The sequence below is a fragment of the Toxorhynchites rutilus genome, chromosome 2 (assembly GCF_029784135.1).
Source record: "Toxorhynchites rutilus septentrionalis strain SRP chromosome 2, ASM2978413v1, whole genome shotgun sequence".
Lineage (NCBI taxonomy): Eukaryota > Metazoa > Arthropoda > Insecta > Diptera > Culicidae > Toxorhynchites > Toxorhynchites rutilus.
In genome coordinates this window covers 90,087,947-90,114,775 of record NC_073745.1, presented here as the reverse complement: position 1 = coordinate 90,114,775, position 26,829 = coordinate 90,087,947, and the positions used below count along the sequence as shown (strand labels likewise).

The 26,829-nt window shown below is 38.7% G+C and overlaps 1 protein-coding gene across 1 annotated transcript in view; it reads right to left on the bottom strand.

The window, feature by feature from the left end:
- LOC129771434 (frizzled-like) overlaps positions 1-26,829 on the bottom strand; it is a 291,047-nt gene that overhangs the window by 189,649 nt on the left and 74,569 nt on the right. Inside the window, exons 2-4 of the mRNA XM_055775067.1 lie at positions 15,455-15,574; positions 472-666; positions 176-401 (exon numbers count right to left, since the gene is read on the bottom strand). Coding sequence (XP_055631042.1) covers positions 176-401; positions 472-666; positions 15,455-15,574 — 541 coding nt within the window. The remainder of the gene's footprint in view (positions 1-175; positions 402-471; positions 667-15,454; positions 15,575-26,829) is intronic.

Here is a 26,829-nt window from a genome sequence, read left to right as displayed (position 1 = left end):
CAAAGCATTTTCCGTCGAAAACAATTATCGTTCCAAGGTCTGTGGCGCTGCCAACGCGACCGGGTGTTACTGCACACCTATCGCACGCCTAATACCGCTGAATAATTGATTCATTTTTGCGGGGCCTACCTCCCTCGTTGACTTCCCTGGCTATAACTGAGGAGGAAAAACTTACCTTCAACTTTCCCGAGCGCAAGCACGAAAATGGTTTGAATCGCTGGAATCGCCCACGCAACCAGATGGAACAGATGGGACCGATTCTCGATCGCCTCGTGGCCCCACTTGAGTCCAGCGGCCAAAAACCAAGCCAGTGCCAGACATGCCCACCAGGCGAACGCGGCCATACAGCAGAAGTACAGGGCCATGAAGAGAACCGTACACAATGTAGACTGGCGGTGACCCTGTCAACGGGGGGGACCGAGCGGTTGTAATGTCATTAAACTGCGCACTCTAATCGAAAACAACACTCACCTGGGTAATAGTGGACAGCATATGCACCCGGCCAAGCTTGATGTGTGGCTGGAAGGCTTCCCGACAGGCCACAGAGTCCCCTGCGCCCAGCCCGGCAACATAGGCGCAGCCGACAATTAGGTAGCAAATTGCCAGAAACACAATCGGGCGCTCCGGGTAGCGAAATCGCGAGGAATCGATCATGAACGTCAGTACCTGAAAGGAGCAACCAGAAGATCGCAAAGAGGGGAGAAGCAAAATTTAAATCTTGATGGGTGTTTTCATGAGTTACGTTGGGAATCGAGCTAAATTTAATCGGATAAAAAGATGAGGCACACAATGCAGCTGCGAGAGGTCACCTCCTGAAACTCATCCGTGATTATTCTAATTAAGAATCTTTATGCTCATTTCGCTATGCGAAATTATCGACGTTTTCTCACCCTACCATCCGTGGAACAAATTAAAAATCTTAATTACAGCAGCCTCGAGAAATATCGATGCGATTTTACTTTTAATTTTTGTTTCAATAAATTTTCGCCCCGCGTGTTTAACGCGTTCAACAGAACAAAAATCTGTTCCACACGCTCTGACCGAACATCAAAGCATACGTGAATGTAAGCAAATAAAGCTCGCTTCATCAATCACGATCGTTTTCAAAAGTCAATAAAAAGAAAACCGGGAATCATTTGCATGTTTCATTGTGCTTCTCAATCGGTTTTCAACGATCTACGAGTTGTGTCATGGAACGGAACGACGGCAGCTCGTATTCAAAAGGAACGGAACGACGATTGTATTCAAATCGGAACACTGGTCCTGTGTTCTGATATTTGTTATATGTTCAGATATTCCGTTCGGGTTTTTTTTTGTGAAATAATGAGACACGCAAATGCGCGGCAAAATGTGGGCAATGCATATTGGGCTTAACCGACAATCGGTGGATCAACTCCTCGATACGTCAATTCATCAATGGGGTCTCGAGTCATCATGACTAGTTCGCGATGTATCACACCTTTGCATTGTGAATCAAAATGGGTACATAAGGCCAAGAATACGAGAAAACCAAAACACAAAATGCTTTCTCATACAGGGTTCATTCGTGTAAAATTTGCTAGACTTTTTATCAAGATGCCTCCAGCCTCAGTTTAACTTAACACACCTTTATCACCGTTCTTTTGTCTATAGAATTCTCGATATTTTCTTGAACAATTGCAGTTTATGATCATCATTCACTATAATTGATCTGTATTTGATATATTCACTGTTGCAACAAGTGTACAAACACGATAGATCATCAATTGCAATCGTAGCTGTGTCATCTGTTGGTCGAGGCCACCGGAAATTTACCTTTCCCCACTTTCATGTACTCATTATGTCGAATAAGCTTCAACTGATTCAAGGACATATTAATTTCGGTTTAAACTGAACATAATCGTTTTCCACAAATTTCGTTTCTGATCGAAAGCAGTTATTCTGATAAAATATTAACACACGTTTATTCACGCGCGCTATTTCCTGTGGAAATTCATTGCCATCTCCACTTCACACCAACGGAACACGAAACTTAATTTCACAAACGCGAAATCAAATTGGACTCACAACGATGTCATTGTAGAACATATAAAAATTATTTTTTTGTAACTTTCCCTCAAATTTTTTTTTTAAATTTCAAAATGTTTTCTCACCGTAATATAACATTAATCTACGGGAAGTGATGAATTCAACAAAACAAATATAGCAATTCCATTAGCGCAAACATCGAATGATACACAAATTTCTGCATTACCCGAGAATTAATCAAGCAAATGAAACCAAATTCGGTATATGGAGGTTTAAGAGTGCAATGAATGTTTCTATGGTGGTTACAATTGAACATTTTCGGAAAACTCTGAAGGAAAAAGGGAAAATTCGGAGAATTAAATTTCCATATGTTCTACAATCACATAGTGACAAGTGCTGTTAGCCCATTTGATGTTTGCGCGAGCGAAATTGATCTTTGTTCGAAAGTGGAAATGGATTTTAATGTGATGAAACGCACTCCTATATCTTCTTCTATCTATATCAATTAAAAAGTATCGCCGAATGTGTTGATAAGAGCAGAACTCGAGGAAGGAACTGTCCGATTTAGGGCTGTCTTTATTCTATCATATTTTCTGTATTAAACATGTAACGAAGAAATATGTTATTTGCAAGTGGTTGAAAAATCTTGAACGAGAATTGTGTCTGAAAATAATCTGATATTATAATAATGAGTTCTGTTAGAAATACTAGGAATTTTATAGTAGAAGGTAAATTCAACGAGGTCGATTAGAAGATCAATCAATGAACAGTTCTGCGATTGGACTCATGAACTTGCTCAAAGTAAGAAAACGTGAATGTTTGAAGGTATTGATAACAAAAAACAAATGTTGGGCGGGACGAAGTTTGCCGGGTCGGCTAGTTGTAGAATAAATGGGAATTCCATTTTTCGAATTTTCCGATCTTCCCTCGGAGTTTCCCGAAAATTTTTCGATTTTTCTGTCCGCTAAATTGATCTACGGAAAGAGACGAATACAACAAAATAAAGATGGCTCAATTCAGAACACTTTTTCTTCGGGTTTTGCGCTTAGCAACACATTTGGCTTTCTATTTTTATTTATATACTGCCATTCCATGTCAAACCGATATAGTGGTTCTAAGATTTTCGTGAAAAGTTATAATTTTGTTCTTTGTCCCAAAACATTAAACCCGTGTTTTTTTTATTTTTTCATTATTTTAGGATGGTCCGAAAAATCATTGTTTCCCCTTTTTCCAAAAATTATAGATTTCCAATGTTCATATTTTCTGTCCATTAAGCTATCGCAACAAAAACGTAAGGCAGAAGACTATTTAATTGCCTTTAATTTGATATGTCGATATGATATGTCATTTAAATCGGTCCAGTAGTTTAAAAATTATGTATCTTTGAAAAAAGTGGAAAAAAAATGTTTTTTTAACCACCCTAAAATGGAAATGGTCACCATAATGAAAAATAAAAAAACAATACGGGTCTAATGCTTCACGATAAAGAACAAAATTACCACTTTTCACGAAAATCTGCGAACCGTTATATCGGTTTTACATGGAATGGCTGTATAGTAGGGTGCCGATGAAAATGGTCATCTCGAATTTCAAAAAGTTAACCCATAAAGAATGTTCACTACCCCGAAAAAAACACCCTATGCAAAATATCAGCTCAATCGGACCTAAGGGAGAGTGGAGCAAAGCGGCCAATGCTTGAGTTTTTTTGAAAATCCAAAAAATCACCCAATCGAGATTTTCGAGAAAAAAAATTGTGATGCCACATGATGCCAAATTGCATGAAACGAGATCTAGTGTCATCTCGAGAACATTTTTTTTTCGACACTCTGGGACGAATACGAAACGAAATGTATGGTTTTGAGTGCCAATAAAAATAATTATCTCAGATTTTTCATTCGAAACTTGCTACGAAACGTTGATTTGCACGATTATATACCCTATGCAAAACACAGGGTTTTCCATTACGGGCTTCCGAAAGTATACAGCCCTGCGCTGACAACCGTTTGACATAGCTGTCAACCAAAGCGTCATATCGTTAGTTGAATGTCTGCCATTTTACAATATGGTTCGTTTTAGCATCGCACAATGTGTTAATTTTGTTAAATTATACTATGAAAATGATGAAAAACCGACAATGTTTTTCGAGCATTACGGACGGATTTTGGTCGTCATGGACGGCCTACAGAGCACACAATCGCTAATGTAGTGCGTAAATTCGAACAAACTGGATCCGTAGCGGATATTATGAAACCTGTGCATCATCGTAGTGTGCGTTCGGCCGAAAATATTGCTGCTGTTGATGCCAGTGTGGAGGATGACCCGAATGTTTCGATTCCACGGCGTGCTCAGCAATTGGGCTTGTCAAACACATCATTGTGGCGAATTTTGCATTTGGACTTGCACCTACATCCATATAAAGTCCAACTGGTACAAAAATTAGAGCGTGGTGACCATGGAATGCATCGGGCATACGTCGATTGGGTGAACGAACAACAGCAGCAAAATGCTGAATTTTCGCATCAAATTTTCTTCAGCGATGAGGCACATTTCGAGCCGTATATGGGGCTCAGAAAATCCACACGTGATTGTTGAGAGACCATTGCATCCGCCAAAAGTAACTGTTTGGTGCGCATTATGGTCTGGTGGAGTCATCGGGCCGTATTTCTTTGAAAATGAGGACGGCGAGACGGTAACTGTGAATGGTGAGCGCTATGGCCGCATGTTAACCGATTTTTTTTTGCCACAAATTGAAGATATGGATACGGGTGACATGTGGTTTCAGCAGGACGGCGCCACGTGCCACACAACACGACCGAACATGGCCATATTGCGAACGAAATGTGAGGGACGCATAATTTCGCGTTTTGGTGATACAGTGATGCTAATTGGCCGTCCAGATCATGCGATTTAAACCCGCTAGACTTTTTTTCTGTGGGGTTATGCGAAAGACTGTGTCTATGCCAACTCTCCGCAAGCTCTTGAACATTTGAAAGACAACATTCGTGAAGTTATGACCGAGATACCGCCCCATATGTACCGAAAAGTCATCGTAAATTAACTGTTACGGATCAAGGTGTGCGAGGAAGCCCTAGGTGGACATTTGAATGATGTTGTATTTCACACATAATGGCATAAACCAAACTTTAATTTGAAATAAAAGTTTCATCGAAATTCGAATTCTAAGTGTGTTTTATTTCAATTTACTTTCGGAATTTAAAATTGGAAAACCCTGTATTAGCTCATTCGGATTTCATTTACTGGTGTCGGGATCGGCAATCCTGTTGTCTAGTAAACAAACCGAGTTTTTTTTTCCGCGCTACAAGTTTATCGATTTCTTTCATATATTCGACGGTTCAATTCGTAAATCATCATCCTGGGACGAGTTAAGACCCCCGGGCACCCGGCCGGTCAAAATGCGGCCACCAAAACACCGCAATTGGCCATCCGTAAAAATATGAAGCACCGACTCGAAGTCGCACATAACCCTGAAGACGGTGCCTCCCGTGCGAAGAGTCCTTATCGTACTCGCTCCCGCGAGAAACTGTCTGATCTGGCCAATATGAAATAGATGTCTTCACCGAATTTAGTTCTCGTGGATATAGCTTCCACCAGCGGCGAACCATCCGTAACCGCGAATATTCCCGTTAGGAACAACTTCGAGATGCTGAGCCATGGCGGTGATGACGATGACACTCCCAACGACCTTTCAGTATCCTTTCCGGTTCCAAAGACAACCACGCTGCCCAAAGCAAAAAAGGTACGTATTCCTCCGATCGCCATCGTTAAGAAAACTACAAAGCAGGTGCGCGAATTCATGGCTAAAATTGATATTGGCCAGGGCGTTCAGTTGTTTTGCTTGAAAGAGGATGGCTTTCGCAGTGCTTTGGGCGCACTCAAGTCGAACAACATCGAGTTTCATACATACACACCCGCTGCCGAGCAACCAGTCAAAGTCATTCTCTCGGGATTGTCAGTATACGAGATCAACGAACTGGAGCAGGAAATGGCAGCACACGGTGTCAAGCCTACCGAGACGAAACTTTTCTCCCGAAAGAATGCAGGTTTAGAAGAGAGTGCGCTCTACTTGTTACACTTTCCCAAAGGCTCGGTCAGGTTGGCGGATCTAAGGAAGATGAAGGCGATCTTCAATATTATCGTGAAATGGCGTTACTACGAACGACGAGCTTCGGATGCAGTACAGTGTCACCGGTGCCAACAGTTCGGCCACGGCATGCGGAACTGCAATCTTGCACCAATGTGTGTGAAATGCGGCGAGAAGCACCTATCGACGTCATGCTCACTCCCCAAGAAAGCCGATCTACAAATGGAGCAGCAGGAAAGAACACGCGGTTTGTTACGATGTGCCAATTGTAGCGGGCAGCACACTGCAAACTATCGTGGTTGCCCATCCCGTAAGAATTGTCTTATGAGACTGGAAGCCCTGAAAGCTAAATTGCAACGAACACCAGCAACAAGTGCTTGACCACATCATCCTCCAACTACTTTCACACGAAACAGTAACGTTCCATCCAGAAACTCAGATCACCCATCATCAGGATTGTATGCCTCCGTTCTGAACAGGCAAGTGAGTAGCAATACAGAACTTTTCAGTATGACAGAATTTCTAGCTCTAGCCCGAGAACTGTTTGCTCGTTTATCGAACTGCCAGAACAAGCAGCAGCAATATTTAGCCGTTTCGGAGCTAATGATCAAGTATGTCTACAATGCCTAATGGCGGGTTTACATTAGGGAGATCTATAGCTATAGATGGATTTATTCACGTGAAAATAGGTGTAAACGGGTGAGAATAAATATGATATACTTATTCGAGGTATATATAACTTGAATAAATTCAGCATATGTAAACGCTTGTGAATTTCTCACTGTAGAGAAATCACTAAAGTTGGATGCAGTTCTACTTCAGGTGAATAAATTCACCGAAAATATGAATATATTCATTACAGAAGTTCACGCTAGTGTAAACGGTTGATGCGATTTCTATAAATCTCATCATATTTCTTCGCATGAATATATCGCTAGTCTAAACCCACCCTAATGTAGACAGCTTACATGTGATACACTGAAACGGTAGATCCGTGTTCAACAAAAAAGCTAGAATTTTTTTATTTTTAAGAACGACACAGTGTGGATGTAGGAATTGTAACAGAAACTTGGTTGCAGAATAAGCATTCATTTGTTCACCCCAAGTTTTCTTGCGTTCGTTTTGACCGTATTCCGAATGATGCAGAACGAGGAGGGGGAGTGCTGATTGCTGTTCGCAAAGGGATAAAGTTCACTGAGCTCAATATTTCATCCAAGGTAATCGAAACTGTAGACATTTCGATCTACACGGCAGATGGAGAGCTACACTTGTTGGCCAGTTGGTGAGAGACGATGCTCGTCCTGGACTAAATTTCGTCGAGATATTTCACCTTTGCACCTTTGTTCGTGATGGGCGAGCTAAATGCACACCATCGTTACTGGAACTGCTGTAGAGCCAACAAAGCTAGAACGGTACAGTTTCAGGAAGCAGCCAATCGAAACTTTTCATTCATTTTCCGGATTTTTTCGCTTTCTGTCCCTACGGTCGTGGGTGCCCTTCGACGTTGGACTTGGTTCTGTCAAATAACCTGCTAGATATGACGAAACCAGTCACGCTAAACAAGCTATCATCGGATCATCTCCCAGTAGCGTTCAATATTAGCTTAACAGCTCAAACTGAAGAGTCAATACCTAAATTTCGCTGCTATGCACGTGCTGACTGGTCCCGTTTTCAGCAGGAGGTAAACCTGAAGATAGACCTGCTGAACCCGAACTCGCCACTCTGGAAAACGACACCGATATTAACGGTGCAATTGAACTCCTGACGACTGCTATATCGGAGGCAGAAGCTGTGTCAGTTTCGGAAGCGCAGCAACACATCTATCAGACAGCTACGATTCCCGACCATACTCGACGGTTGATTGCACTACGTAACAAGCGCCGAAGGCAGTGGTACAGAAGAAGAGACCCTATCTACCAGGACATAGTGTCAGCTTTAAACAGTAGGATCCGGGCAGAATGCGATGAAGCCCATTTCAACAAGTCTAAGGAAACACTGCAAACAATGGAAGGTGCTCGCGATATGCTTTGTAAGATTTCCAAGGCCATGCGCAAATCTTCTAAATATAGCCCTCCTTTACATCAAGGTGAAACGATAGTAGCATCCTCATCCGAGAAAGCAAAATTACTGGCAACGAGTTTTGCTCAGGCACACAGCAATCAAATGACGGATGATGCTGATACTATTGCAGTGGTAAACGACTCGATTAGCCGCATAGAGCAGGCCCACCTTACCGATGCACATTCTTGGCTTATTCGCCCGAAGGAAGTTGTCGGGACTATCAAGCTAAAATCCAAGAAGTCACCTGGACAGGACCTCATCCGTAACTGTGTGTTGAAGAAACTACCTCGAAAGGCTCACGTGTTCCTTGCCAAAATCTTTTCTGCGTGTATTCGATTAAGATACTTCCCTTCCTGTTGGAGGCATGCGGTTGTCATTGCTATCCCAAAGCCAAACAAGGATCCAACAAATCCATCGAACTACAGGCCAATAAGCTTATTGCCTACGCTCAGCAAACTACTCGAGCGGATAATTCTAACTCGTATCGAACTACACCTGGAAAACACACGAATTATCCCTGATGAACAGTTTGGCTTCAAGAGAGGGCATTCAACAAATCATCAACTGGTTAGACTTGTAAGGGAGGCTCGAAGCAACCACACACACGGCAGATTTTCGGACATGGTCCTCTTAGATGTTGAGAAGGCGTACGACTCCGTTTGGCAGGAAGCAATTTTGCATAAGATGCTTCAAGAAAACTTTCCCTTGTTTATTCTAAAAATCATCCGTTCCTTTCTGATGAACCGGTCATTCCATGTTGTGGTTAACGGCCAATCATCAGAATCAAAAACCGTGCCCTTCGAAGTTCCACAAGGAGCTGTTCTTAGCCCCACTCTGTACAACATATTCACAGCCGACCTTGTGATGCTTGATGATGTTCAGTATTTTCTGTTCACCGACGACACCGGCTTCATTGCGTCGGACTCAGACCCAGTGGTAGTTGTCACCAAACTGCAAGCGGCTCAAAATGCTATTGAAGACTACCAAAAGCGATGGAAAATCAAAATTAACGCTAATAAATCTCAAGCAATATTCTCCACGCGGAAACGAAGCCCACGGAACCTGCCTCTCAGTATGTGGGCAACAAGTTCCATGGTCGGATAACGTGAAGTATCTAGGTCTAACCTTAGATCGGAAGTTGAATTTTGCTACCCATATAAAGGACACCCTGAGCAAATGCGACAAGCTCACAAGAACCCTTTATCCACTCATAAAAAGGCGCTCGACAAACGCTCAAAGTTACTGCTGTACAAAACGGTGTTCAAACCTTCAATGACGTATGGATTTCCTGCTTGGCATGACTGTGCTGCTTCGCACAGGAAGAAGCTACGAGTGAAGCAAAACCGGCTCGTAAAAATGATGCTGAATTTGGACCCATTCCATCCAACCGAGGACGTCCACAAGATATATAATATATATGAAAGAAATCGACCAATGGTTTCAGCGAATACTCCCTAAATTCTGGACTGGATGCACTACCTTAGCAAACCCATTGTTGCAGCTCTTGGCGCCGTAAAAATGTGATATTAGGATAACAAATTTTATTTTTCCTCATACTATCCCCTATCCTTTTCGCAATAATCGAAGGTTTTTTTGTAAATTTTCCTTCAAATGATAAACAGCTAATCCAAAAGTCCAACTCAGTACTATTAGAATTATTAAGTTGTTGGAAGGTATTCCATATCTCAACTTATGTACTTTAAACACTTTGTATCGCTAAATCGATAAATATAAAATGAATTGAATTGAAAATTTACTGGTGTCACAGACCTTAAAATTTGAGTTTTTTTGAAGAACGAAAAATCACCGAAAATCAAGATTTTCTAAAAAAAAATGGATGCCAAATGTCTTAAAATTGCATTACTCGTCAAGATTTACAGGTATCTCGGAATTTTTGTTGACGTAGGACTACGTCTTTCATTTCTATACTGGGGTATAAGTTCAAAGTTCCGGAAACGAAAGCGTTACGCCCGAGAACGAGATTTTGAGCGTTAATAGCTCCTAAACAACTGAACGAAATGGTATGAAAAACACTTCATTCGAAAGATAGAATGTCTACGCGTTATATGTTTGTTACTTTTTGATCCAAAAACTAAAGCCCTAAAATTACTTTCAAAACAGGCTATTGAAATCACACCAATCGGTATATAAGCGAGAGCCGCTCGGAAATCCACTCAGTTACGATTGCGCAACTATTGAGGTACGGTCGCTGAAATGGATGGATGTTTCCCTAACACAGAAGCGTGGGAAAAGGAGCAAACTACGAGTACCTTTGTACTCGTTTGCATTTTTGCAAACCGGAATGTGTTTTCCCAATACAGATTCCGAAACCAAGAAGTTGGGAGAATCGGCATTGCAGATACATTCAAGTCGGCAATACTTTTATACCCCCAAACATTTTTATACTCCCGAATTCGTTTTGCTATCACGGTCTACAAAAGCAGGTACAAATGCAACGCTCGATCATTCAAGACTGCATTGGAAGATATCACTTCATGTCGCCAGCTCACTGAACTTTTACGCATACCGTTTGATGATTAGGCAACATGTTGATGACTATTTGCTGCGATAACTACTACCATAACGCATGAATTGACTTAAATTGAGATTTGTTTGCAATTGAATTCGTAAATAGTTTCATTCATTTTTTTCCAAAACTCCGATTTCCTTTACTACCCCCTTGAGTGGTTTAGTAATGTCGGAACATTTTACCCATAAATATTCCCTCTGAATGGTTTACCTAATCCATTCGAGGTATTTCTCTTCCGATATTGATCATATTGATCAAGTTTTGCAAGTATCATAATAATCAGTCCTGTTCCCTTTTATTTTCAAACAAGCAAACCTATCTGCATATGGAACCCGCTTCTACTTTCCCAGCTGGAACATCCTTTTCCTTTCTATTTTTTATATTTGTAACCTCGATTTAAAGGGGTTCGTGAAACTAACTATCTCTGGAATTTTGATAGTCGATGTAGGTACCCTGAAGGACTCAAAAACTGCCATACAGTCAGTTTTGATAAAAGTGGCATTCATGAGGTTTTTCAAACAAACGATTCATTTGTTTCCATCAATGAGACACGCTCTCGCTGAACATCCCTTCAATTCTTTGTTTTTTTTATTTGTTTTTTTATTTTTTCACCCTCCGCTATCCCCCACACCAAAGAGCTCGAATGAGCCCCCTGGTAGTGGACGCAACTATCTCAGCTCGAACTGTGCAGCAAAAGAAAATAATATGTAACAAAAAAAAGTTAATGAACTAATAAAAATGAGCTGAGAAGAAAACTAAAAACTAAAAAAAAATGTGTGTGACAGCTAAAGTCATTTATTTGAAATGGGTGTGAAGTCCCAGTGGAAAAAGAGATCATACTAATGTTACTCAACCAAGGATGTCATGTAGATTTTCCTTAAGAAACTTTTTAAGTTTGATTTTGAATATGCTGCGAATGCTAATTCGTTTCAGTTCAGTAGGCAATGCGTTATATTTTTTTGGACCAACAATTGAAATCCTCTTTTGACGAAACTGTGTGTGTGTGCTCTTAATAATCTTAAATTGTTAGAATTTCTGGTCGGATAACTATGGCTAGTGGAAGGTATCTGGATAGAATGATGGAAGGTGTTGTTATGAAGGGTGTCGTGAACAAACATAATTGATTGCATGTCGCAAAGGCTAACTACTGGAAGAATGTTATGGGAACTGTCTGTATATAGTTGCAGAGTAGGGAACAATACTGGTTTTTTAAATATGGTTTTCAAGCATCTGTTTTGGAGAGTTTGAAGTTTCCTCAAGTGAGATTTGCATGCTCGACCCCAGGCTATAACAAGATAGTTAAGGTACGAATGGACGTGAGCAAAATAAAATTTTAAGAGAATGCTGCGTGATACGAAATGGCTAACCCTGCGAATTATTACACAAAGAGATGAAACTTTCTTCTCAACATATCCGACGTGACCAAACCAAGAGAGTGTTGAGTCCAAAATCAGACCCAAATACTTGAATGATTTGACTTCTTCGATTACACATGAATTTAGCATAACACTGCTGTGCTGTGGGATAGATTTTCTAGAAGAATGGAAAAACATACATTTAGTCTTGGAGGCATTTAGTGAAAAAAAGGTTGGCTGCGAAGTATTCAGAAAGAATCTTCAAATCATGATTCATGCTACAGACTATTTGCTCAACATTAGTTTGGGGATAGAAAAGTGCGGTATCATCTGCAACAAGATGCGGAGTTCCCTTCAACTGGAGCCTGTATAAGTCGTTAACGTACAGAAGAAATAATAACGGACCTATGTTACTCCCTTGGGGTACGCCCACTCCAATAGACTTCGTTGAGCTGCTAGAAACACCTACTGCTACAAACTGTTTTCTTCCTGACAAATAGCTGCGAATCACGTCGTTTGCAACACCCCTGATTCCATAGCTATCGAGTTTTTTCAGCAGAATGGAGTGGTTCAAAGTGTCGAATGCTTTACGCAAATCTAAGAAAAGCGCACAAACTACTTGCTTAGAATCAATTCCATTTATAACTTCATCCAACAATTCAGCAGTTGCGGTAGATGTACTACTCCCTTTTCGAAAACCATACTGCAAGTTATACAATACTTTATGTTTGACAAGAAAAGATGTGATTCTTTTAATTAGTAATTTTTCCAGTATTTTATTGAAAATTGACAACTTTGAAATTGGACGATAATTGCTAGGATCACATGCGTCTCCCGATTTGTAAATAGGAACAACCCTAGCAGTTTTGAGAAAATCCGGGTAGTAACCTGTTTCCAAAATTTTATTGAAGGCTTCCGACAGAATACGTGAGAAAACGATGGAGTTACTTTTGAGAATGTCAGTTGAAATATTGTCGAAACCGCAACTTTTATTCCGTTCTAGGTCGTTTATGAGTAGAATAACTTCATTCTCCGAAGCTGGAGCCAAATAAATCGTTTCTGAAACCCGTTGTATGTTTGAACGAGGCTTCATAGAAGGATCGTTGTGAATTGAGTCAGCTAATTTTTGTCCTACACTAGCGAAAAAATCGTTGAATATTTCGCATGTTTCATGATTGTAGCTATATCTCACGCCATCCTTAACCAGCGTTATTGATTCAATTTTGCAAATAACATGATCAAGAATGTTCGAACTTATTGGTCTGGTTGGAAAGGTATTTTAACATGCAAACCCAAAAGACTCCAATAATGATCTATATTTTCTGACCACATTGTTGTTTTGATGATTAATTGGAATATTGACATCACCAACAAGGAAATATGAACGAGTCTCATCAATAGAATCTAAAAAGTTTTCTAAAGTGTTTAAGAAGCTGTTAATTTCATATGATGGGGGTCGATAAAACCCATGAATATTATAATTCTGTCCACTCAAGACAAGCTCAACATTAATATGGTGAAATCCATCATCGTGTATATTACTTAGAACAGTACATGGTATATCGTTTCTGACGAATATAGCCAATCCTCCACTAGAGTTACCTCTGCATGAGAAAACAGAAAAATTTACTGGAATATTGTACAGTGACTTGTTTTCCGTTTTAACCCATGTTTCCCCTACAACGACCACATCAATCGGATTTCGGCAATGATCGAGTGTCTGAAGAATATGATCAAATTTACTTAGTTCATTCATGCCTCTAATGTTCCACTGTAAAATGCTTAAATTATTTGCATTATATTCAGGAAGATGATTGTTAAAATCATCCAAGTTGTAGTGAGAGAAGTTGTTTGCATCTACATTGTTATTTGTTTTGATCTAAAGTAAAAAAGAAGGCATTAATGTTTATCACTTCTCTTTCTCTTGGGGGCAGAGAATTCTGAGATAAATAGGCTGAGGATTGATGAATGAAGCTGCTAAGATCGTTACGATTCCTGATTGTTTCTGGTTTCGAGTTCTCATTCCTTTTTACTAATATAACACCATCCCTGCCAGCCCAAACATATTTCAGATTCATTTTTTTCTGCAATTCGCGCGTTTCATTCAACAATTCAAGAGAGAGCGAAGTCAATTCATCCCGGATGGCAACATTCGTTGTTTCCAATTTTTACGGAAATGTGCGGAAAGGGTTGGATGAATGGTTTGTCTAAAAAAAAACAACATTAGTAAGGCATTCATAAATCGCCTGAAAGATGGGGAACTATGCAGCGTCCAAATGGCTATTATTTCGTATACAATATTTCAAACCATTCATGAACAATAATGGAACGAAAAATCCGGTTTAGTTTGCGAACCCCTGGTAAGAATTGAGCCCATTGAAAATCTGTGTTCTATTCCACTTTTTTGTAATTTGAAAATTAGTAATGGAATGTCGGCATTACCGATGTAACATTTCACTGAAGTCAGTGTAAGAAGCTTCTATGTGTTTACCATTTTTCATTTGATTCAGAGTAAAAATAAGTGATTCCAATAGGTCTGTAGAAGTTAAGCTACCCTCGAAAAAGTCTGTTGTTTACAAAATATATATATATTCAAAAATTGGAATAAGAGAGATAATGGAAACTGCATGTTAATTACGTGTCAACCTTTGTGCCTAATTTAAAAATAGGCACTAAACAGACTGTTCTGGGAATATTTTAACATGTTGAAAATGTGAAAGGGAGGGGTCGATTCTTCAGTCAAGTTCACCAAGAATACTGTCGCAGTTTCATTTGATGCGATGTTATCAATATGTTTATGGTTGCGAAACATAGTTCACCATCACCAAAATGCAATTTTAATATTCCGGTAAAAAGTGGCGGTTTTCTTCGGAAATTGTAGTGCATATACTGGGTTGTTCAAAACTTGTTTCATTCTAATGCTTATAGGCTACACTCGTTCGTCTTGTTGTATTCAAGCACGTCTGCGTACTCCCAGTCGATGTGTTTTTGTATCCAAAACCAGTATTTTTAGCGTTACGTAATTGTGCACGGCGCCAAATTTATATCTACATCGCAACGACGCTGAACATCGCTTTCTTCTTCTCGATTTGTTATTCACGAGAAGTAGTTCTCCTGATAGAGACCAGTTTGAGCATGAAATTGAATCATAAAATTAGTTCGACAAATATATTGTAATTGTTCTACGCTAATTAATAGCTAATAGTCGACACATGGGTAAAGAATTGACATCGTTCATTTCCCACACCTTTTGCTGATGTTGAAGCAGACACCTACCAGGTCGGCAGGAGGAGAAGTCTTTCATCTTAATCCCTAATACATTCACACCTGGATATCAAATGCGATACTACATCTCTAGTGAAGAACCAATTATACGCAAAAGAAATAAATAGCACTTACCGTAAAAAGACAACTGGCGACGCAGACCGCAGCCCAAGAGCCGACCCAATACTTCAGTACCGTTCGTTCATTCTCCGAGAAGAACATGGAGTTGCAAGGCGCCCCACAGTCCTTTGTAACCTGTTGGCGGGAAAACAAGAGAAGAAACAAATGGGTGTTGGTTAGTGATTTCCATGTTCACTGGTCATATAAAACAACTTAACGAATGAACGCTGCTTGCCATGTATACTACCTATTGAAAATCAGACCAACCACTTGCCCCGATGAAATACGATCCTACCAGGCGTTTGTCAGCTTGGTGCAATTCAATAGACCCGCCACCGTAATTAAGTTATGAGACGGTTCGAATGGCAGTCACAGTCTTAGAAATATGATAATATTTGACGTTGTGCGAAAAGAAACTGCCCCACAGTGCCATTTCCACCTTCACATTTAAGTTGTTCACAAGGCCCTAATCAAGCCTTGGCTGTTGGTCTGATCTCTTATGACACATTTACGCTAAGTGTGTTCGGGAGGTCTATCCATCACTTTCACTCAGTTCGAATCAAACCTGTAATTTTCAATGCACCCGAAGCAAGTCGTTTGAAAAACACCATTATCTGATGGAGTGAGATAAGAAAGTGATCGTGCTGTAAGCTGTAAAGCGTCATTGCGTCAAAACCCCCTTCAGAGAGGCGATTCAACTGCACTACGGGAGGTCTTTCTCTCTCGAATGACACTGTTGCTGCAGTGTTCCGGTTTAGTGAAATTAGATGAATTTAGAACGATAACCTCACGCTGTGACAAACTGGTGCTGGTGCTGGAGGTGGGCGGTAAACAGGTTGTTTGCATGGACAACATGAGAGTTAACACTGTTTCACGCCTGCATAAAACCATCCACCTCGGTTCACGGGAACTCCAATTTATTACGCCCGGTGCAGCAGAAAATGAATTATGGTTCCGCTTTAGCATGTGTTCGATTACATCCAGTCACGGTTTAACATGACTCGTTAGTGGGGAGGTCATTTCTCACACGAACCGAACAAGGTGATGAATATATATTTAATAATTAACATTTGTTTCGCAAAAATCCAAAATCAATGTTAGGACAAAGCACTCCGCTGCGCTACAATGTTAAAATTGAAATATAGCAACGTTTTCACTATCTGAAGGCTCAATCTTTGTTCCACTGTCGGACCATAAACGTCGATCACTAGAGGAGAAATCACTTTTTCACGATTCTCATCTTTTTTTTTTTCTCTCGTTGCCGCTATTTCCCAGCACTCTGACACGGAGAATTTAATCCAGATCGATATATTTGCGCTCATAGTTGGCAAATCAACAACATAAGTCGTGCAAACGTCCGAACCTCATCCCCTGGCATCCCCCGCAACCGATGCGATGGCGGCACCGGTCTCAAAGAGTCACACGCGACTCCAAATCGAAGCTGACGCGCATACGTATTCCTAATGGTTATTAGCCTTATTAGGTTAAGTGGCGGCTCCAAGAGTGGAGGTGAAAATGTGCCACGAAATCAACGATCTGACGGTTTGCTCTGATTGATGTTTGTGTATCGAACAGGAGAGAAAACGACAAAAAAAAAGTAGAAGTAGAAAAAGCCTGTTCGGCGTTGATTGCCGGTACAAGCCTTTGCCATGTCGATCCGCACGAAAAATGTGAACTGATTGGATTAACTCCTTACCCCATTGCAAGGTTTGGTTTTTATTTATTTACTGCTCTCAGGTGAGTTCTGATAGGATTTTTTTTTCTTTACAACGTGCAGAAAAACTGGCTCGAACAATTTAGAGTTATAACATTTAATGAGCTACGTATGGGGTGTCTCTCGAGCCCCAGGGATTGGGATATCTGCGCAGAAAGTTGGGCCTATAAAGATTGCATGTACGATTGGACGCTGAGTGATAGCTGTTGGTTGTTGAAGCGGCTTATGGGATTACCGTATTTTGAGCATAGGTTCACCCGTTTTACTATGTGAGTACAAAATATATGTATGGATCGTTACGTTGGATAAATATTTTGGAACAAGATGGTTAGAAACCGCTAAAATAAATTCGAAAGCCTTCAAAGGATCATTCGATTTTGGTTACAAGCCCAAGAATGTTATGTTTCCAAATTCGAACGAGCTTTTTTTGGCATGTGACTACGTCTATCCTTTAAGGATGTTACTTTAGAAAATGTGTATCGTTTCTGTGAAATAGTTTTAACATGAAAATTTTTTTTAACATTTTTATGATTTGTATGCCAATCAAATCGGAAACCGTTTGATATGTTATATATCATGATTTACAAGTCTGTAAATAGATAAAATTAACGATAATTGGAGGCATTCTCATTTTCACAATTTTTTTTTATTTGTTGCCAAATCAAAAAAACAGGTCACGTTCTTATGAATTGAAGTTAAAGTGAATAACTATTTTCACTACGAGTTCTGACGATTTGCATACCAATCGAATCGAAAATTCTCTAAGTTTAGTTTGATATGCTATACATTACAATTTCCTAATCCCTAAACGCTAAAAATATTGAAAACAGTCGCGAGCGAGCTAACAAGCACATCACAACGAGCGAACATCATTCGTTCCTAATGCAGATTTCACACACATATACACACTGCTCGATACAAGAATGGATTGAATGCATGATATTGCGAAACGGCAACTTCGTTCACATTCACTACACACCCTCGATGAAAAGGAAGCCCTCTGTGTCAAAGTGTGCTACGACAAAGAAGGTGCCTGGAGGATACGGGAAATTTTCGTGCCAGTGCGGATAAGGGAGAGTATCCAGGATTTTGGAATATGAAATATGGGATCTGCATTTATTCAGAAACAACGTATCTTTCATGGAAGTTTCAAATCCCAGTAGGAAAACCTTACTGTTGCATGTTCTAGGGTTCGATCCCACCTTTTGACGATTCTCTTTATCAGTAATTTGTTGTAGAAGATCCGAAAGATGCTGCCGTATACGTGATACACGAATCAAGCACAGCATTCGTTGTATGTTTACTGAACTGCCCATGTTTGTATAGGAGACGTAAACGACAAAATGAACAAAATCGACTTTTTCGCCGTTTTGCATTCTACGCAATGTAATTCGTTTGCTCAACATGCAAACCAACATTTTTTGTTCGAAAACATTTGAGCAATTTTGAAAAAACGTTTCCGAAAAATCACTGTTTGTCCGCATAACAGACGTAATTTCATACAGCTTTCATACATCGTTCGAAAATCAACAATTGTTAGTATTATGTGCTATAAGCTAAATCTACATTTGAATCACATTCTTTATAGAGTCCACACGTGTCTGTCACGATAGTGTCTTATTACTTAGTGTTTCCTAATAGATGAATATAAGAAACCATTGAACACTGCTCATATAATTACTATTTTCTGTACGCTGCACTTCGATGAACAAAGAGAAGCAATTGTGTTTTTTAATGTTATAATTACCTAAATTCCTGCAATTGAATCTTCAAGAAGATAATGAAACAATCAGATCAGTAGTAAAATTAAAATAATACTGATTCTTAGCATTATAACTCCTCAGATTCGACATCAAATTATTCCATATACTCAGCATTCACTCATACGGTTGGAGTAAGTCACTCCACCATCTTTATGCGATTGATCGTGATATCGGTGAATCATGTTACTAAAATTACCAACATTGCAGATTCTTTACAAATTCAAAAAAATTCAAATTCATTGAAAAAACACGAACCTGCTATTCTTATCATATCCTAGAGTATTGAAGAAAAATGTACTATTCTAGACTCGCAACAAATCCAGAGCACCTTTTCCTGACATTTCACTAAATTTCTTCCAAACATTTTTGTTTCCATCCGATAACAACTGAAACTACCGACTGAGACGTTTTGACTATTATCAAAAATGTAAATACTAACGCAATACAGACAGACGCAAGACAGAGCAACCTGGTGATTACATCTAGCTATGCGAACAAATGTTCATTGAAACGATTGATTGTCCGCATAAATAGACGTAAGCGTTTTCCAAATGGAAAAAATATGTTTGAATCCGCAAAATCTCGTTTTGCCGATAATATCCTTCAACTGAACAGATTATTGAGAGATAATTGAAAATTTACATGGTTACGCTTGTAGGCAAAAAATAACAAAATTGCGTTTTGCCAACACCAATGGTGTTGGTGATTACGTCTCCTATGCTTACATGGACAGTGAAGTAGTAGCAATAAATTAATAACCAAATAATTAGAAAGTTATTTCCAAATTTCACCTTCAGTTTCCACCGAAGAACACAGAACATCTTCACTTCTGACTTGAAACGGGTTGCACTTCGACATGCCCAATCATCCCTGCTCCAACTTTTATACGGAATTTGTAATCTGAATATGGAATCTGGAATCTGAAATGTTAATGTTAATATTAATCACACTTGCAATCTCTGGAATCTGAATATAGAATCTGAAGCAAGAATCTGAATCTGGAATCTGAATCATGAATATGAACCCGGAAACTGAATTTACGAAAATCTGAATCTAGAATTTGAATTGGAAATCTGGAATTCTAAAACCGAAAATCTAAATATGGAATCTGAAGGAGGTCTACGAATCTCTGTAATCTGAACCTAGAATCCGAATGTGGAATCTAAATATGAATTCTGGATTTACGAAAATCTTAAACAAGAATCTGTATAATCTGAATTGAAAATCTGGAATCAGAATGTGGAATCTGGAATATGAGTATAAATCTGAATCTGAAGCTGGAATCTGAATCTGGTATCCGAACCTTGAATGTGAATTTAGAATTCGAATCTGAAATCTTAATCTGGAATCTAATATGAAATCTGAATCTGGATCAAATCTTAATCCGAATCTGAAATCTGAATGTACGAAAATCTGAGCCTAGAATCTGAACTGGGAATCTAGAAACTGAAAATCTGATTATGGAATCTGAAGCAGAAACCTTAAACTGGAATATGAATCTCTGTAATCTAAACCTAGAATCTGAATCTGGATTCTGATTCAACGAAAAACTGAAACAAGAATCTGAATTGGGAGTCTGGAATCTACATCTGGAATCCAAATGTGGAATCTGAATCTGGTATCCGAATATGATTCTCTGGAATTTGAATATGAAATCTGAACCAAGAATCTGAATCTGGAACCAAATCTGAATCTGAATCTGAAATCTGAATCTAGAAATGGGAATTTGGAATTCTGAAATCGAAAATCTGAATCTAAAGCAGGAATCTGAATCTGGAATATGAATCTCTGTAATCTGAATCTGGAATCTTTATATGCGAAAATCTAAAACTAGAATAATCTGAATTGGAAATCTAGAAAATCTAAATTTGGAATCTTAGTCTTAATCTGGAATCTGAATTCAAATCTGAATATGTAGCACGAATTTGAATTTGGTATCCGAATCTCGAATAAGAATCTGGAATTCTAATCTGAAATCTGAATCTGGAATATGATTTTCTGGAATTTTAATATGAAATCAGACGCAAGAATCTGAATCTGAAACCAAGTCTGGATTCTGGATCCCGATTCTGAATTTGAAATCTGAATCTGGAACATGAACCTGGAGTCTGAATCTACGAAAATCTGAATCTAGAATCTGAATTGAAAATATGGTAATCTGAAATCAAAAATCAGAATCTGAAATCCGAATCTGGAATCTGAATATAAGTCTAAATCTGCAGCAGGAATTTGAATCTGGAATATGTATCTCCGGAATCTATATCCGGAATCAGAATATGAATCTGAATCTGAAGCAGGAATCAGAATCTGAAATATAAATCCCTGGAATCTGAATCTGGAATCTGAATCAGGAATCTGAATTCGAATCTTAATCTGAAGCAGGAATCTGAATATGAATCTGGAGCAGATATTGGAATCTGGAATATGATACTCTGGAATCTGAATCTGGATGTTGAATCTGAGTTAGAATCTGGAAGCTGAATCTAGAATCTGGGTTCTGAAATATGGAATATGAAATCTGACTCAGGAACCTAGCTCTAGAGATGGGGACAAGTCAGAATAGTTTGAACTCAACTTTTCCAAAGTAGCAGTCTAATGGAGTCACCTACACTGCGTTTTACAACTATAGAACCACTCATTTTTTCTGGGTTTCCAGAGATATGTAAGAAGTCGGTTGAATTGAAGTACATAGTGAAGGATATAACAACAATTTTCTTTTAAGAGATTGGCCATTGAACTTTATTGTTGTGTTCAGGCGCGAAACAAAACAAAAAATTCCATTGTTTCATAACTATAAAGGGCGAACACGAAATCATTGACACACATTCAACAGGGCATAACTTTTTTACCATTGGGTAAAAATCAACCAAATTTTGCACACTTTCTCATTGATGTGTATTGTCTACATGATGTCAAACTCGAAGTTGTGTTTTTCGATTCAACGAAGCTCCGCTATTTTTGTCAGATTTGGCATCATGCCACTATTCTAAAAGTGTCCTGGAGTGGTATGAGGCCAATTATGTCCATTTTGTTCTAAAGGACATGAACCCGCCAAACTGTCCGAAGCTGCGCCCGGTGAAACAGTACTGGGCAATAATGAAGCGGGAACTTTGGAAGAGCAAGAAGACAGTCAAAGACGAGAAAGACATGTTAAGAAAATGGAAAAAACTGGAAACTGGTACCGGATGCCACTGTAAAGACTTTGGTAGAGGGCATTAAGCGAAAATGCGTTCAATTTTACACTCAAGGCTCCATCGATTAACTTTTCTTTTGATTTTTGAAGTAAATATATGTATAAAACTACCCTAAAATTTTGGTTTGATTCTAAACATTATAAGAAAATTGGCATGACATTTTCGGTGTCGCAATAATTTCGTGTTCGACCCTTAGAACCAGATCGAAAAACTCTCACTCCTTTACAAAATAAACGACAATTTTACATGAATTACAATAATTTTCTAATTTGTAGGTCATCTGTAGTTCTCAATCAGTTCAAATAATCCATTAGGTGTGGTTTTGACCAAGCTGTGCCATGTTGTAGCAGAGGATACTGCTCGTTTAAGCTTTTCAAACCACTCAGACTGCTTGTAATCTGCATCTACTATTCGTACAAACACTCCTCTTATAATCTTGATAGGGGTTTGATCTGGTAAACAGGCTGACCAGTCCAGAATCTGAAGCCCTTATTCATCAAACCATGCCAACATATTAGGTTGGGGAAGAAATTATCCATTATTTTCTTGGTAGCTGGCTTTAATGATCAATACCTCGCGTAATATCGATTGTACATTTTCATGTTTAGGCTCGTTGTAAAGGTGATATTTCACACTAAAAAAAGTTTGTTTGCTGTTTTTTTTTCTGTTCAATTCATTTGTGAATTACAAGGTGTTAACAATGGAACCCAACAAAGAGAAAATTCGATACATTTTACACTTTTTCTTTTATAAATTGCGAAAATGCAAGCTATGTCGCTGTAATTGTGAATGGTGTTTATGGTGCCGATAATGCAACAATAAAATACGAGCAATTTACTTTTTTTTTCATTTTGGATTTTTTTATAATTTTTTTTTATTTTTTCTATTTTTTATTAAATACACAACATTATGATCTCTACTATCAACAAATGGACTATTTGATGCCAGCGATTGACCAGAAACGTCCAGAATTGGCCAACAGAAGAGATGTTGGTTTCCATCAGGACAACGCAAGGCCATACTATTCCGAGAGATTGATTGGGATATTCTAACGCATACACAATATAGTCCAGACATGTCCCAAGCAATTATCACCTTTATCTCGCATTGCCAAATTTCAAGAGTGATATGAAATTAGGATCTTTCCGTCAGTTCGGGGTCCCCTTAAGACGGAACTGTTTACTGTGATTACAAAGTCATACTGTTACGGAACTTAAAAAATATCAATGGTGTGTTTGGTTTTCTAATAACCAGCAAATCAATGAAGCATATTGTTTTTACGATCCGATTGTTAATTGATTGTGCAACGAAGATCTTTATAATCTGACAACATATTTTTTGTAGAATTTATTTTCACTGAAATTTCAAATCATCACCATCTTAATAGGAAATTCGTGGATAAATGATTATTATCATTGTGGGGAATTGTATTTCTAGCTGGTATAAATTTGGATACTGCCTTTGATTGCTTCGCCGAATTCAATAACCGGCTCTTCAACGGCATCTTTTCGTTGACTACATTTTCCATTCTCTTCTCATTAAAAATGGTTCATCAGTTCACTTTTACGACCGATGAATCGCGTCGAGATCAATTATGCCGTATCCTCTCTCCAAGCGTTCGTAAACATGTGAATACTCCCATCTTGTTTCACTTTTACCTGTTTATTAGGCAGGCAGTCTCGAACATCAATAACCGTTGTCGGGGAGAAATTTGGAAATGGATCTCTAAAATTCAGTTGGTTCCAACGAAACTATCCAGACCTCGTTCGAAATGACAAATGGATCAGACGGCCGGCGTTACCGTGTAACTGTGAGAAATCATAAATTTATTAGCCGGATATACGATACTTTCCCATCATCTTATTCACCGGCTCCGTCTACCTCACCCCATGCTGCATATGTCAAGGTACCGTTTCGCGATAATGACAACTATCTGTGGCTGTGGGTTTGTCATCACGTTTCGAATTGAATTACGTCCCAATGGCAATGGCGATGTAGTTACATACCATAGCCGCCGGTGTGATGCTTTACAGGGCGGTGTTGAGAAACAATGGAAACAAGTTTTATCTCTTTAACATAACGATTATTTGCTCCAGGCGGTGTTGATATCACACAGCTGGAGTTGACTATTTCCGATTTGTCAGACCCGTGTCGTTCAGCCGGCTTTGTTTCAACATTGCTTTGCCTCTCTGCTTTGTTTGGTATGATTTGATTATTATGTTTGTGTCTGAAAATGGTTTTGACATCGGTATCAGAGTCGCTATTTGATTCGTTGGCTATATTTGGGCTCACTTTGATAGTTCGAAACAACGACAAGGAGAGATTGTTCAATCTTGACATCATAACATATACAAGAGTGAGATCCATCAAGCTTCGGATTCTCCTCAAATGGTGACCCTGTCTTTATCCAATGATTGTAATTTGTTTGAATTGCAAATCATTCAAATTTGGTCTGTCAACCTTCAAACGATACATATCGACAAATACACGAGACAATATACAAAAATATAAGTGATATTATAATTTCCATCCCTACTGCTGACTCAGATTTCAGAAGACGGTCCAATTATTTGATTTTCGAATCTAGTTATTCGAAATTAGATTCACGTTTCTGACCCGAACACTAAAATATAAAATCTTGAATATGGAATACCGCTCACCGCTGGAAAACTCTTTCTTCAGCATCTTAGGAGTGTCTTCAAACTCATTGAAGATAGTTTTCGATTGAGCTTAAACTTTCTCAGTTCATTCGCCTCTGGCTTCGAAAAAGATCAATAAGAAAACTAAACTGTCAGCCTCGAGGAAGCCCATTTGGAAAGCAGCTGTTGCAACATTGCAGATGTTGTTACTAAATGGATGACAGATAAATCGTAAGCTCTCTTCCGGAAAAAAATTACTTTCAATGACTTAGGATACTGTTCTAGAATGCATCGAAAAATGTTGAAATAGCTCGTAAGCTATCATTATCTACCTTCGACAAAGCATATTATCAACAATATTTAAGTGTGATTCAATCATACTCAAACACTCTCCACATAACGGTACGAAAATCGACGCAGCGCATCCAACTGTAAGATCTGCTACTGTAATACCTACTGTAATAAAATTTTGATCAAAGAATCAAATGTAGGAAATTGTTTAAATTTCCATTAAAGAAATATCACACAATTTTTTAAACAAAAAAAAATGTTTTAGAAATTAAAATTCATTCATCTCAAAAACGCATTATTTTTCAATACTGACTGAGATACATTAAAACCCCATACATAACCGACATATCATCCATACATCGGAAGAAGCCCTCTTCTACATGCAATGAATTTTGTCTCACAACTAATTTCTTTGAAAAATTACTACAAATGTTTTCCTCGTAACAATTTTGTGTGAGAATTCCCGATATTGCCATGTTTTGCAAATGTTTTATGATGTTTTCTAAATAAAAACAATTTTGCAGAACTTGCCAATCGCGAGAATCCATACACCAAGTAGTAATAATTTTCAATGAAAACATGAAAAAGTTATGAGAAAAATTCTTTCTATGTAGAAGAGCCCTTCTTCTGAAGGATGGATGACATGTTGGTTATTGTCTGGGCTTTTCGTGTATTTCAGTCAGGATTTTTTTTAAAATACGTTTTTGAGAGAAATTAATTTTAATTTTCATTTTTCTTTCGTTTTTGGAAAATTGTGTGATATTTCTTAATAAGTCCTACATTTCATACTTTGATCAACACTTGTCTTCGTCTTTGATTTTTTTTTTTGTGAAAAATTGAGAATTAAAAATTTAAAAAAAATCAATCGGAAAGTTATCTAATTTTTTTTAGATTTCAAATTTGCGAGGTTGCTTGAAAGGCCAATGTCTTCAAATAAAAAAAGCTTCACTGCGATCTGAGATGATGTTGCCAATGGCTAGTCGAGTTGGCATAGAATTCGTTTCCCACTTTTTTTCTGCGCAGCAGTGCAAGCTCTGCACTATGCTTGATTCGTACATATTCTGATAAATCCTTCTGAGGCGAAAAATGTTGCATGTTCGTACAGCACGGTGGCGAAATATCAACTGAATTTGGCCAGGGTGGGCATAATATTTATAAAGGTTTTGCTGTCAACCGACAACATATATAATCCGTTGACCAATAATGACTATGATCCCAATAACTTGCTTCTAAGGCAGTTTCCAAGCCACTGAAGCAAATTTTTCGGTAACAAACATCACTCTATCGAATGTCGCTCTGTATCCGCGCTAACTATAGCTTGCTGGAAAGTTATTTTTGCGCGCTATAATATAGTCCTTGACAGTGTTTTGTTTGGTTAAGTCGTTCGTGAGTTATAGTGTCGCAAATATGGAGCAACTGGCGATGAAAAGTGGGTCACTTACGACAACGTGAAGCGCAAACGGTCGTGGTATAGTCCGGACCTTGCACCAAGTAACTACCACCTGTTTTTGTCCATGGCGAACGAGCTAGGTAGTCAGAAGTTAGCCACAAAAGAGGCCTGTGAAAATTGGCTATCCGAGTTTTTTGCCAATAAGGAAGCGAGCTTCTATAACAGGGGTATTATGAAGCTGGCATCTCGTTGGGAACAAGTCATCGAACAAAACGGCGCATATTTGACTTAAAACAGATGATTGTAACTAATTTTATGAACAAATGAAAATTTAAAAAAAAATACCGCAGGACTTTTTTGACAGCCTAATATTATAAACCACAGAAAGAGTAAGAACTA